Source organism: Trematomus bernacchii, unplaced genomic scaffold (genome assembly GCF_902827165.1).
Source record: "Trematomus bernacchii unplaced genomic scaffold, fTreBer1.1, whole genome shotgun sequence".
Lineage (NCBI taxonomy): Eukaryota > Metazoa > Chordata > Actinopteri > Perciformes > Nototheniidae > Trematomus > Trematomus bernacchii.
The window spans coordinates 7,124,953-7,138,241 of NW_022987705.1; the positions used below are offsets into that span (position 1 = coordinate 7,124,953).

General features: G+C 41.8%; 1 protein-coding gene across 5 annotated transcripts in view; it reads right to left on the reverse strand.

Moving 5' to 3' along the window:
- fryb (furry homolog b (Drosophila)) overlaps nucleotides 1–13,289 on the reverse strand; it is a 58,838-nt gene that overhangs the window by 16,224 nt on the left and 29,325 nt on the right. For 3 of the 5 annotated variants that reach the window (XM_034139759.1, XM_034139758.1, XM_034139755.1), the window contains exons 18-39: nucleotides 13,137–13,263; nucleotides 12,884–13,000; nucleotides 12,458–12,622; nucleotides 11,619–11,702; nucleotides 11,235–11,494; nucleotides 10,910–11,099; nucleotides 9,255–9,379; nucleotides 8,409–8,466; nucleotides 7,898–7,989; nucleotides 7,544–7,716; nucleotides 7,212–7,372; nucleotides 6,999–7,109; nucleotides 6,677–6,831; nucleotides 6,427–6,526; nucleotides 6,102–6,273; nucleotides 5,111–5,367; nucleotides 4,879–5,025; nucleotides 4,447–4,615; nucleotides 4,228–4,318; nucleotides 3,992–4,065; nucleotides 3,078–3,228; nucleotides 679–782 (exon numbers count right to left, since the gene is read on the reverse strand). In XM_034139759.1, coding sequence (XP_033995650.1) covers nucleotides 679–782; nucleotides 3,078–3,228; nucleotides 3,992–4,065; nucleotides 4,228–4,318; nucleotides 4,447–4,615; nucleotides 4,879–5,025; nucleotides 5,111–5,367; nucleotides 6,102–6,273; nucleotides 6,427–6,526; nucleotides 6,677–6,831; nucleotides 6,999–7,109; nucleotides 7,212–7,372; nucleotides 7,544–7,716; nucleotides 7,898–7,989; nucleotides 8,409–8,466; nucleotides 9,255–9,379; nucleotides 10,910–11,099; nucleotides 11,235–11,494; nucleotides 11,619–11,702; nucleotides 12,458–12,622; nucleotides 12,884–13,000; nucleotides 13,137–13,263 — 3,083 coding nt within the window. The remainder of the gene's footprint in view (nucleotides 1–678; nucleotides 783–3,077; nucleotides 3,229–3,991; nucleotides 4,066–4,227; nucleotides 4,319–4,446; nucleotides 4,616–4,878; nucleotides 5,026–5,110; nucleotides 5,368–6,101; nucleotides 6,274–6,426; nucleotides 6,527–6,676; nucleotides 6,832–6,998; nucleotides 7,110–7,211; nucleotides 7,373–7,543; nucleotides 7,717–7,897; nucleotides 7,990–8,408; nucleotides 8,467–9,254; nucleotides 9,380–10,909; nucleotides 11,100–11,234; nucleotides 11,495–11,618; nucleotides 11,703–12,457; nucleotides 12,623–12,883; nucleotides 13,001–13,136; nucleotides 13,264–13,289) is intronic. The other 2 variants (XM_034139757.1, XM_034139760.1) reach the window with 1 other exon arrangement.

Below are 13,289 nucleotides of genomic sequence, written 5' to 3' on the forward strand. Positions count from 1 at the left end.
CATGATGAAGTACAGTGTATTGAATGCCCCCTTTTAAAAGGGATGGTTGTGCTTCCTTGGTTACTGTGAGAACTCCCAAACAAGTAGCATTTAGGATGACTTTAAATAAAAAATAATCTCGTTAAACACTACCATTGAAAAAAAGGAACAGTACAGAACAGCATGGATTCCTAGACAACATCAGTAGCACAGATTTGATGATAAACGGCCTGAACTTACGGGTTAGTATGCTGAATATGCAGAGAACATAATACATTCCTGCACAGCTGACAGGGCAGGTATGTGTCCACATGAAGATAATACAGTCTTGGATAGAACATTTTTTAAGGGAAGGAGATAAAATATCACACCTGTCAGTCTAAAAGCTTATTTGACGTCAGAGAAGTACCTATACACCTACATGTGTGTATGTGCTGTGTAAACATCCTTTTAGTCAGGACAGTAAATCATAGTTTTCGATTCTTATCATTTTGTTCAAGTTCCTTTCAGTCCACATCATGTTCCCTCGCTGGGAGATAAGAGCAAAACCGGCTGGAGAACTTCTCTGAGTTCATGATGTTGCCCTGATAACCAGCCTTTTCATTCCTCTACCATTCCTTCCTCCCCAAGATGAATTAGCTCAAGGCCCGACTTGTATAAAGTAATAAGTCGAGTAATGTATGTTGAGTGTATGCCTACCCAAGAAGAGGGCATGCAGCAGGAGGGGCAGATGTAAAGCCCAGTCTTCTCTCACGCTGTGGTCCACCACCATTTCAGTCATGAAGATCACTGCAATGTTACACCTGAGACCACACACAGAAATATAGTTAATGCACAAAATATCATCAATAACTGCTGCTTGCATTGGTTGTATAGTGGTGTACTGAGGAATGTGGTCAACCTTACAGGCATTGGTTCAAGCCGACTGTACTGTACCAGAGCAATTATCCCTAAAATTCAGCTCTGACTACATTTCGGTTCTGTTTTTCAGATTCAAAACTCCTTCAGTCAAATGAGTGATGCAACTAACAACTTTTTTCACAATGGGTTTATTCTGGTATAAAGAATTTCTATATACATTTGTATTCGCGGCAGAGTCCTGCATCGGGTCGGGTACCCGACTCGGTTCTGGGTAAAACAAAGATGATGCGGGTCGGGTCGCGGGTGTTGCATAATAAATATACTAAAATAATAATAATTTAGTTTAATGTTTAAATCCTCAGACTCCTCCCCCGCGGGACCGCGCATAATCATAACCTATGCAGCGCATCAATCTGCTGCTGAGCGCGCCACATTCGAAATGGCTGAGGTGAAGCTCTCTAGCGGAGAATACAGCATTTTCAATAACACTTCCTCAAGAGCGAAATCTGGGAGGCTTTTGGTGTCATCCTAGATGGAGAAAATAACCAACATCCCACGCTTTTTGAGACAAATACGCAACTGCGTGTGTTAATAATTGCACGTTTTCACTGCTCATATAGGATATGCGGGTTCGGGTCGGTTTGCGGATCTTGTGCCGACGGGTCGGGTCGGTTTGCGGAACTAATTGGCAATATGTGCGGGTGGCGGGGCGGGTTCGGTATTGCACGTCGCGGGTGCGGGGCGGGAGCGGGTCTTGAAAATCAGACCCGTGCAGGACTCTGATTCACGGTATATAAGGGAAAATCCTCTTCACAATTTCCCATAAAAGTAGTGTCCTTCAAGTTGTTTTTCCCAACCAAAATAAGCCAAAATAATGAAATTTACAAATATAAATCTAAACCAGTGATCTTACTTTTAAATGACTTAAACCAAAAACTGTCAATTATACATTTATTAACTAATTGTTTTGCGTCTAAATCAAATCAATATATAGAAAAATGCTAAAATCCATACACTCAAGAGAAAACCTTTATTCTCAGGTCTCCCTTGAAAAAGAGATCAATGATCTCAATGGGATACACCTGGATAAATAAAGGTTTGAAATGAAATGAAATGAAATTCTGTATTGGTTACATCTCTTTAAATGAACCTCCGTCATAAAGAGGATCTGTATCAGCAAGTTAAGGAATGCACTCGAGACAACTGAGACACTGAGAAAAAACATTCTTTCACTAAGTGCACGTTGTCATCTAAGTTGTATACTAGAAACTGGTTATGTGTACATATTGCTGTTGTAATTGTGAGACCTCTCTTAGTACTGCAGGATGATTACAATTACAAAGCCTTTCCAAGAATCTCCATCAATCTGTCCTATAAGCGTCTGCTCTGCTGTATATTCAACCGGAATCTCATGTTCACTAATGAATTGTGAGGTGTCGAAGGAGACGTGAGATTAGTTAATCCCTGCTAATATGCATTCTTTGCATAGCAGAGATAGAGCAAGCAGGTTGGGTTTCATTCTGTGGAGTTTATCAGACCATCTGGGAGTAGGTGTAACTCGTCTGTGTGAGAAAAGACCTTGCTTTGCTGACTCTGCTGATACCTTACTCTTAAATCCATAACCAGAGGTGGGAAGTAGTGGAGTACAAATACTTTGTTACAGTACTTAAGTACATTTTTCTGACGACTTTTTACTTCTTACATTTTGAACACAAATACCTATACTTTCTACTTCTTACATTTTCCAAACAGGTTCGTTACCTTAGTTTTAATGTGTGTTTGGTGGCGTGATCATTATTATTTAGAGTAATTGCGTGCCTATTGATTTGAACACGATCCGTGTATCCATCATTTCCTGGTCTTCTCTAAAGAAGAGGGACCAATGAAAACGTTGTCATTTTGCCGTTGTTCAGCATCGAAACATTCATTAGCTAACAATGACATTATTGTTCTATTAATATAAAGGGAGGTCAGTTACTCTTTAAAACAGTTGGTAGTTATGGGTACTTTTTACTTAAGTACATTTCAAAGCCCATACTTCTTTACTTTTACTTGAGTAAAGAAGTTTAGTCAGTACTTCTACTTTTACCAGAGTATTTTTAAACACGAGTATCTGTACTTTTACTTGAGTAAAGGATGTGTGTACTTTGGCCATCTCTGTCCATTATTGCCTCAGTCTGTTTTCTGCCTGTGTTGTTGTTTCAGAGTTGTTTGTCTGTGCATGTTTGCTTGTATACCTATGCAGTGGTCCTCTAGGTGTGATGGTTTCTGGGAGGTAGTCGACCAGAGGGGCCCAGCAGCCTCCGTTTACAGGCATGGGTAACGGCTGAGGATGGTTGGTCTCCAGGACACCCAGGATCCAGCCGGCATATGGCGGGAGAGGGTCCGCTACAAACACAATACAATAACAAGATTGTGTTAGTAAAAAATATACTTGAAACAAATATCTCAAACAAACGAGGCTCTCTCTTTGAACTGTAATGATATTTATTTACGAGGCGTTGAACACAGACCCTCAAGCACAAAAAGCGTTCTCACACATGAATAACAAAGCTGTGACGAACAGTTCATGTTACAAGTCACTTAGAAAACCCCCCTGATCACCTTATGAAAGTGTGGGGAATTCTAACATAAGCTAAGTCTCAGTTCACGTATTTCAACAAAGTGGTTCTTCAGCATTACTGCGGCTTTAGACACTGACATTTATTTACATTTTAAGTTTACACAAACTTAGTTTTGAAATATTCAACTATAGTATTTAATAAAGTAATTGTGGTTTTACTTAAGAGTATTCATTCTATGATATTTAATATTTGGCTTAAGGTTTGACATTTTGCGAAATATTCCTATTTGCTTTCTTGTCAATAAATAATAGGAAACAATATCATCTTATTTTAGGCGAAAAATATATGCTTGTTCAGGTTATGGTTTATGGTGCACAGTGTCTTCATAAAACTGTACATTTGTGCGTTTATGTCTGTATGGAGGGGTTAAGGACAATTAGCATTGAAGTCATAGTTTGAAGTGGGGAATATTGACTGACAGGAAGAATCCTTGTCCTGGAGCTCTTTCCAAATGACAGGCAGCTGTGAGTCCTTGTGGGTTGTGTGTGTTTATTACATTCAGTCTCATGAGAACCAAGACGACTCACCCTTCTCATCCTCGTAGGAGCCTCCGGAGCTGTTGCTGTAGCGAGACTCCAATCTGTTGTGAGCCCTGGCCATTCTGAGACAAAGACAACACATTCAAAGTTAAACATTTTGTAGTTTGACAGGTGTTCATGCTTATTATGTGACTGAATCTTATAGTACTATAACGGATTAAGTCATATTATGTTGAAATATTGTATCTTCTTGCACAAGTGTCCAAAAATGTATTAATACTGACCGCTCTTCACTCTCTCTGACCAGCTTGACCTCTTCTGTGTCGGTCAGGTTCTCCTGGCCCGCCACCACAGTGTTACTGCTAGACGTGGTGCCTACACATAAGACATTTTTCAGAGACAACCTTTAGATTTACAGCAGATTAAATCATCTGCAAATTAAAAGCTGTCAAGTTTAAAGTCAATGTTGAGATAAAAATGTCAAATATGACAGGGATTCTCACCTGTCTGTGATGTGGAGGCCTTGTTGCTGGCAGCAAAGCGATAGAAGGGAGGGTTGTCGCAGTGCAAGACGACAGGGTTCACAGGGTCCGTCTGCTGCAGCTCAAACAGCAGCTCCTCCATCGTCTGGATGGTGTTGTTGCGACACAGGTAGATCACCACCTTCTTTATCTAAAACAAATACAAATATACTGCGTTAATTGGATTACCCCACTATCAGCATATGGTGATGGTCAACATGTTTACACAACCCACCCAGTACCTATCATTTAAAGGATTGTACAGATAAATCACTTTGAAAACAGGCTTTCAGTATTCAAGCCTTCAACTCTAGAGTGAGAGTTATTTGATTTATTAGACAAATCTCTTTTTAAATAAACACTGGCACAGGCAGAGTGCTTACATAAGAGGATGAATGATGCGTCTGTACTTACATAAGGCAACAGCGTGGTATCACTGCTGACTCCACACAGGCTGACCAGGAACTGCAGGGCGATCCGCAGGTTGTTGCTCCACCTCTCGTTGGACACCAGAACGTTCCAGGCACTCTCGATCTCTGGGCCAGGGACCTCGTCTCCATACTGATAATGTGAGGGAAGACAAATCAGTTGAAAACAGGAGATTTCAATGGAAAAGGGGGAGGAATTTCCATAAAAAAAAACCTACTTTAGCAGTCATGAACATGAGGTTATTGAGCACTAGCGAGGTGGCCTGCAGGGAGCCCCATCCGCTGCCCCTCAGACTGGGGGCCAGACCCATGCCCTGCCCCGGACCGTGGGGTTCCTCCTCTGGTGTGCAGGGGCTCGAGGCCGGGGGTAGGAGCCCCGTGTCCACCAGCTCTAGGTTACTGAGCCAGGGCAGCAGGTAGGAGAGCATGATCTGCCTGCCGTTGGAGTGGGTTGTTGAGAATCGCTGGCTCACCTCTGCAGGGGCCAAAAAAGAGGGATTTTTGTTATCAGTGCCATGAGAAAGAAGAGTGTTCTTTAAATGTGTTCAGTACTAGGAGAAAACATTTTAACAACTGTATCAGGAAGAACACTGGAATCACTGGGATCTTTAATATATGTGCGTTGTTTTGGAGATTATTCTGCCTGCTTTAGTATTTAATACACTAGATCTGACTGTGATGATGATAAAACCGCATTTCAGGAGCACCTCTTTTTCCCTTATTTGGATTGGTGTGAAGTGTTTGCTGTTGAAATATGATCGTTTAAAAGGGACATAACAGTAGTAGAGTGTAGTGGAGTTTTTATTTGATCTACACCTTCAGTTAAGATGTACTGTTCTACACCAAATACATTTTTATTTTTTCATTTAATCGTTTATTTGGCAGGGCACAGTAATGAACACTTAAAACATTCAAATGTATCAAGTGCCAGATTTAGCTTTAAGCTAATTTCCATCCGCAGTCCCTCACATAAAACATTTAAGAAAATTACATTTTACAAACATAGCAAAAACAAAATACATGATATGCAAAAAGAGCAAGAGCAGCATACACAAGTATTTACCACATGGCGGTACAATATAGCAGCAACGACATATAAAGTGCAAGAGAATATACAAGAGCTACATACAGTGCAAGAGGAGATTCCCCATGATAGGATTCTAGTCATGACCCAGTGTTTTGTGTACACATTCACCCTGAAAAGGTTACCTGAGAAAAGCGGCAGCGTGAGCTCTGGGTACATGCTGGCCAGCTGGATGGAGAGTTGAGACAGGTTGACGCTGTACAGAGGAGGCAGGGGGCCGTGCGTTCCATACAAAATATTACCCGGCTTCTGCTCCACCATCCGCTTAGAGTACGCACACAGCTTAGACTCCAGCACCTGCAGACATATGAATGATCTTTTAAATTCAATACGCATCATCAGGTTTTGGCTTCATGTTTGTGCTCTTTTATTCACCTCTTTGAATGCAATTCATAAATATTCAACAAGGGAACTGTGATAACGTGCCCTATATGTAAAATGTGTATGTACCTGCATCAGCTGCATGGAGATCTCATATATTTCCCTGCTGGTGTCTGAAGCTTTGAACAACACCAGATTGAGAAGGGTCACAAGGTCACATGGGTAATTCCTGGCAAAGTAAGGAAGAATAGTCATTTGTTAGGGCAGTGTAGGAAAACAACATTTCAATTGTAGTTATAAGAGTTCAATGCCCATAATGCCATGTTACACATATTTTAGCTATTTTTAACAAATGTAACACTCAGCATTAGTTCTCCACCTGTTCCCGCAGACGGTGGCGATGGCCTTGAAGCAGCCAGACGCCAGCTGGTAAGATCCTGTGAAGCAGCGGTCCACGGCCCAGTTGAACAGGTTGATTTGGTCTGGGTTCAGTTCTAAGAGCAGGATGACCACCTCACAGCCCAGCCGGTGCACCTAGGACAAACAGATGTTATTATGTATAGGATATCACAAGTTGGGGGGCTGAAACTTCTGTATCAACATGTTAGAAGTATTCAAACTTCTTAAGGTGTACTGAAAAAACTGCAACACATAGTTCCTGTGCAACAAATAACACGCAACTGATCCCAGGGTGGACCTACCCGTATGTCATGACAAGCCAAGATGTTGTCGAGCCATTTGTAGAGATAGCCATCAGTGGAAAGACCCACATTGTCAAACACTGGACCGCAACACAGAACTGCTGACATGGCCTAAAAGACAAACGTTTAGATGAGTTAACAATGAGGCTTCTGTAAACAAAAACGCAAAACACAGAATAACCCCTTCTGTTTCTGAGTGTTGGTATGACTTACTTTGAGAGCACAGTACTGGTAGCGAGTGATCTGATGGTTGCGGTCACTGTAACGGTCGAGGGGAGTAAACATGACACTGAAGGGTCCGGCCCATTGGCTGAAGAGGATGAAGAGATGATGTCTCAGAGACTGCTGAGGGAAGAGAAAGCGCCTGTGGTGGACTGTGGAGGGCGAGAGAAAGAGACGCGGAGGGTTAATATGGGAGACAGAGAATGTACATTTAAGTCTGACTGGCATGAGAACACTGCAAAAGCTACGGCTAACATCTATTAATGAGAGACCAATGTATTAGGATATATGTCATAAAGACGTTAAAGAAAAGAAGGATTTACCAGGAACACACTGGATGAGATTAGCCACCATCCCGCTGAAATGGGCCCTGATGTCTTTAAGCACATCCAGCTCCTTCTCATTCTCAGCCTCCAGGAGCATGCGGGTCAGATCCACATACTCTAGGAACAGGGCACCCAGGGCCAGGGAGTCACGCTCCAGCGCTCCATTGGTGCTGTGAGGAGGAGGAAATATTATTTAACATGTGTATCAGCAGGCTTGAAATTACAGAAGGAAGAAAGTAAGCGTGGTATGATGTATATTGTTCAAAAACATTTGAGTTTTTACACCAAAGTGCACAAGGAAACACCAAAACAAAACTCAAACGCACTCAGTAGATTTAATGTGTGTGCTACCTGTCACTGATAACTCCTGCGTTAGCCAGCAGCTCAAAGATCCTCAGCAGCTGCAGCCGGAGAAGATCCCTCCTCTCTCTGCGCTTCTTGTTCTGAAAGCACAGTTAAATTAATCTTAATATACTGCATGTTGTTTTGTTTATACTGGGATAATTGGTTTGGAAAGGAAGAATGACATAACTTTACATTACTGTAGCAGTCCATTTTCATAAATACATAATTATTGACCAATGGAAACTTCTCTAATGGCTGAGAGCGTACATTAACACATGAAAGATATACTTCTACTGACTCTGGATTCACATTATACTTCATCACAGTATTTCTTTTCATAATTATCTGTCTGGGATCAATAAAGTTAATCCGATCCTGATTCAGTGCAGTCATTCTGTGTGTGTGTGTGTGTGTGTGTGTGTGTGTGTGTGTGTGTGTGCGTGTGCGTGTGCGTGTGCGTGTGCGTGTGCGTGTGCGTGTGTGTGTGTGTGTGTGTGTGTGTGTGTGTGTGTGTTACCTCAGGCCTACGTTCCAGTGCTTCCTTCATCAGTGGATGGAGTTCTTCGACTAGCTCCCTATAGACAGGAGAAAAAAGGGGGAAATCAATTGATTGCTTCGTGCTAAGTGAGACGGCTCAGATCCTCCCTCCCTGTACGTGGAGGACGCTCTGATTACGGTTTTGTACCATCTTGTGCAACCCAAAATGTCACATGCCCTAAAACCACTAATCCTCAAACACACTCATGTAAGACACATTTGTCTGGGGAGGCCTTAATCTCTTTAATATCAATGAGCGCCCTGATGGCAAACATTTCAGGTTATAAATAGATGATCTCTTCAAAATGAAATACCTGCCTTTCACAATGGAACCTCTGTCGTTTGAAAAAATGTGATACATTTCTGTCCCTCCAACAGATTACTCTTCTACATCAGTGAAGCTGGTTTTTTGTTCTCATCTGAATGTCAAAGAGGCATGCAGCTCATCTCAGTTATGAAGAGAATGTAAGAACAGATGGGATTCAGTAACAGAAGAAGACAGTGTGAAAAGGCTTTCTTATGTAAGAGATAAGTACCAAATCTAGCACATCATCCATTTTCTATTCTGCATCTGTCTGATGGGGTTTCCTTGATTTAGGCTTTGTGTGTTTATTCTCTGCAGAAGCTTACACCACAGAACAACAGGCCCCGGCACATAACAATAACAAACCAATGTTTTCACATTTTTGAACCGTCATCTGAGCATTGAGTAGGGAATTTATTTTGTTATTCACACATTATTGGATATCTTAATTGATAAAACAGCATCTAGCACTTGATTCTGTGTGTACTGGATGTACATTTCTGCATGTTCCTGTTCCAGTACCTGAAGACAAGAGCGTTTGTGCATCCGAACCCGAGCACCAGCGACTCGGTGATCTCCAAACTCTCAGCTCTCATCAGTGGGACGAGCTGTTTTAAAAGCCAGGCTACCGAAGGAGTGCCTATAACCTGAGGGATGAAAATAACACAAACATTGGTCAGGCAACATTACCAACCTAGGACTGGTCCAAATTCACTGCAAACATTATACATTTAACTTTAAATCCCCGTCATTATGAGCCCAGTGTTTTCAACAATTTTAGCATTTTCTGGTACTTAAAGGTGGGGTAGGTAATTTTGGAGAAACCAGCTCAAGTGCGCTAGAATTTGAAAATACACAGCCGGAACAAATCTGCCACTTCCTTACAGAGCCCCTCCTCCAACACACACGAACGCGCACATGAACAATGAGGGCACGAGATAAGTTTGTGCACAGATGGAAGGCTGACAGGCAGGTAGGCCATCCAGTTATTTTAGCCGGGCCGGCTAAAATGATTGGTCGTGCTTTTTACAGTATTACGGCTTCCACAGATGACATTTTTTTATGGATTTTTTGTCAAAGCACTTAAGATATTCATTGCTATCGGGATGTTAAGAGCATTCCATGGAATATAACAAAAAGTGTATCTCGAGCCGGTTTCTCAAACTTACCTACCCCACCTTTAAGTATTCATGACAGCGCTAATGTGTAAACAAAAATTAATAATCTTAATTAAAACCACATTCATCAGGGTATCAGTTCAGACAAACAATATATTCAATTGTGTCCCTTAGAGCTAATTCAACAATAAGTTTAATTTGAATTAGGTTTAATAAACTTTAATTTCAGGTACTTTGATCATTCATCTTTTTAAGCAAAAACGCCAATCATTTTCTAGTTACAATACCTCCAATGTAAAGATTTTGTGTTAAAACTTATGTTTGAATTTATTCTAAATTACATTTTTAGGGTTTATGATTTGGTGATTTTGGTGATCCTGAAATTTCAGAGCCTAAAGCGTAATAAATCTATGGAAAAATCATCAGTGGAATAATCAATAATGAAAAGTAATATTGACCAATATCTTTTAAAAATCTTTATGGCAGCAAGTAAAAAGGCCATAACAAGGCGATGGCTCTGTCAGGAACCTCCCACCATCGCTCAAAGGGTAGCCATAATTAAAAACATTCGCAGTATGGAACACATGACTTACAGCCTAAGACTAGAAAGAGACAAAGGTGAAGCCCTCTGGGAAAAAGGGGACACATACCTAACACAAAGAGGTGATAACCTGTCTTGCACTTGATGTTTGTTTGTTTAAGTAAACAATGATTGTTACAATTGTACTTCGTGATGGCCTCCTCGTGACCCCTTAGTTATAGCCGTGTTTTTATTTTTTTTATTCTTTCATTTTTATTTTTAACTGTCTCTGTTGTATGTATTTTTGTTATCTGTTCCCTCTAGCTTAACTAGAGGGTTGGGATATGTATGTTACTTTGAGGTATTGTATGCTAAATCTACCATTGTCCCGAAGTATACTTTTATCTGATGTACTTCTACAATACTGTCTGTGTTTTTTTCCCCTGTAAAACCTGAAAATAAAAATTAAGTTACAAAAGAAAATAATGAAAAGTAATGTACAGTATATTAAAACGAAATTGTGTGGCACAAACACGCACCTTGTTGTCATAGGTGACGCTGCCGTCGGGCGTGGTGGCTGTGATCTCTGGTGTGGAGGCTCTGAGGTGACCGGGGGACATGATGCTCGGCTTAGCCACGCCGAGACACATGATCAGGTAGTTCCGCCACAGAGAGATGTAGTTGTCACTGGATCCTGCCGTGCTCGTCTTCTTCGCATTCACTGGACTGCTGCAGGAAGACAAAAGAAGAAAAGGCAGGTGATCAGATACTTTAATCGTTCAAAGACATACACCAATTGTTTTGCAATATAATTCCATAATGAAATGTAAGAATGTAGAATATAATTAATTTGTGTCCTCGTACTTGGGGTCGACCAGAGGCTGCAGCAGCTGTAGCCGTGTGAAGGCGTAGGGCCAGGCGTACCCCAGGGCGGTGGGGCAGTGTTTGGGAAGGTGCTCCTGCCGCAAGAAGATGTGCAGACAGAGCACCCAGGGGTCCTTGAGACACTGAGCAAAGATCCAGACGTGACTCGGACTCTTCACGTCGTAGGAGCTGCTCACCAGCCGAGCCGTCCACTCCACCAGCCACTGCAGGTCAACATGGTGGTTGAGAGGCAAGGTGGACTAATGGAGAGGAGGGGAAGAATTTAAGAATTATACACAGCAGCGGGGGTAAGGGGTTTGAAGGATTATGATATGAATAATGAATCTGATTGGACTGATACACACTTCATATAAATACACTTACGGAGTCAGACACAGCATGAACAAAGCTGTCCATTACAGCCGGGCTCAGCTGGTCCATGACCTCTATCATGGGTTTGTCATCGTCCTGGAGAGAGAGACATTTATAGAATCAGCTATTTTTATAACAGCGTCATACAATGTGAGACAATTCACAGCCTGCATGCGCTGCATATTTAATCGCAGCTAGTCAGGTGGATCTCTATCAGGGTATATGCATGAATCCTGAAGTCAAATGTAATACCTTTTAAGACCTTTTTTAAGACCCTTTCCATACATTTTAAGACCTCATCGCCATTTCCAGTTCTTACCGGTTACATTGGCGACACACTTTACCTCACATTGACTATATACAGCATTGATTGTCCTTCCTCCTTATCTTCCAACCATTTGGACGCAAACTTGCATTTCCCCATAACGATGTTGTTTAACAACCGGCGTAAACGGACCTTCGCACGCTATCAAGCAGTGAGCGTGCGATGTCCTGTTCAGATGACGTCAAACCCAACTGGATGCCATAAATAAACTACACAGAATCACACTACACACCTACGCAATGATTACATTCATTCAAACTTTAGAATACAACCTCTTTGGACAATTTATATACATATTGAAAACAAGCTACAAAATGTAATACCTTGGAAAATGCAGTTTAATACTTTTTAATAGCCTTCATTTTCGCTAAATTGATTAATCAACTTTTAATACTTTTTAAGACCCCGCGGACACCCTGTCTATCTACTATCCATTCTAATATTTTCATGTCCTCTCTGGCTAGACATTTGACAGTAGCAGCATAACATGTTTTTTGGTGAAGAAGTGAGTTTTCCCAAACTGTACCTCAGCATGTCCCAGAGCAGTGAAGAGGCAGCGTATTTCTCTTAACACGCCGACAGCCAGCTTCCTGGTGCTGATCTGACAGGAGCAGAGGAGCAGCAGAGCCAGGCCCTCCACCGCATGCAGCACTGAGCAGTGGGGGCTTCGCTCCGGCAGTCTGGGGCTGGACTAAAGGAGAGGGAAGACAAAGAGGGGGGAGAAGTTAGTAACAGATATTACTGTAAATTGGCTTTTTAACCAGTAGCTAAACCTGTAGTTATGATAGTTAACACTTTTCTATGGTAAAAGTGAAGAAATCCAATGCCATTTTTAGCTCAATAGTGTCTTTTTACGAATGAAAAAACACCCAGTAATCTCCAATGAACCAATGACCAAATGTGTCTTTAAAATAGTTTTGTTTTTAAGAAGATATCATTTTAAACTCCAAACCTCACTCACTCCTCCTCGCGTCTTCCCCTGGAGCTGCAGCGCTAGCCTCCACTGTGTGAGCAGCTGGAGAAGGAGCTTCACTGATGAGTCCTGCAGACCCTGATGGGTGTCTTGAACCTAAAACAAAACATAAATAGTGTATCAATAAACCAAGCCTAAACACACACCAGAAAGGAAGTGTGACCAATGCAAATGCAACATATAATGTTTTACTGTCGAGGAAGCAGCCTGTTTCTGTCGAGTTCATTCATACCTCGCGCAACAGGAAATGTGTGTAACCAAACAGGACGTCCTCCCTCCAGTCGGAGAAATCGAGCAACAGGCTTTGCAGGGAGTTCTGGGAAATAAGACGAAGCTCATCGTCCATGTGCACCGTGAGTCTGAGGGAGGGATGACAACATGAGCA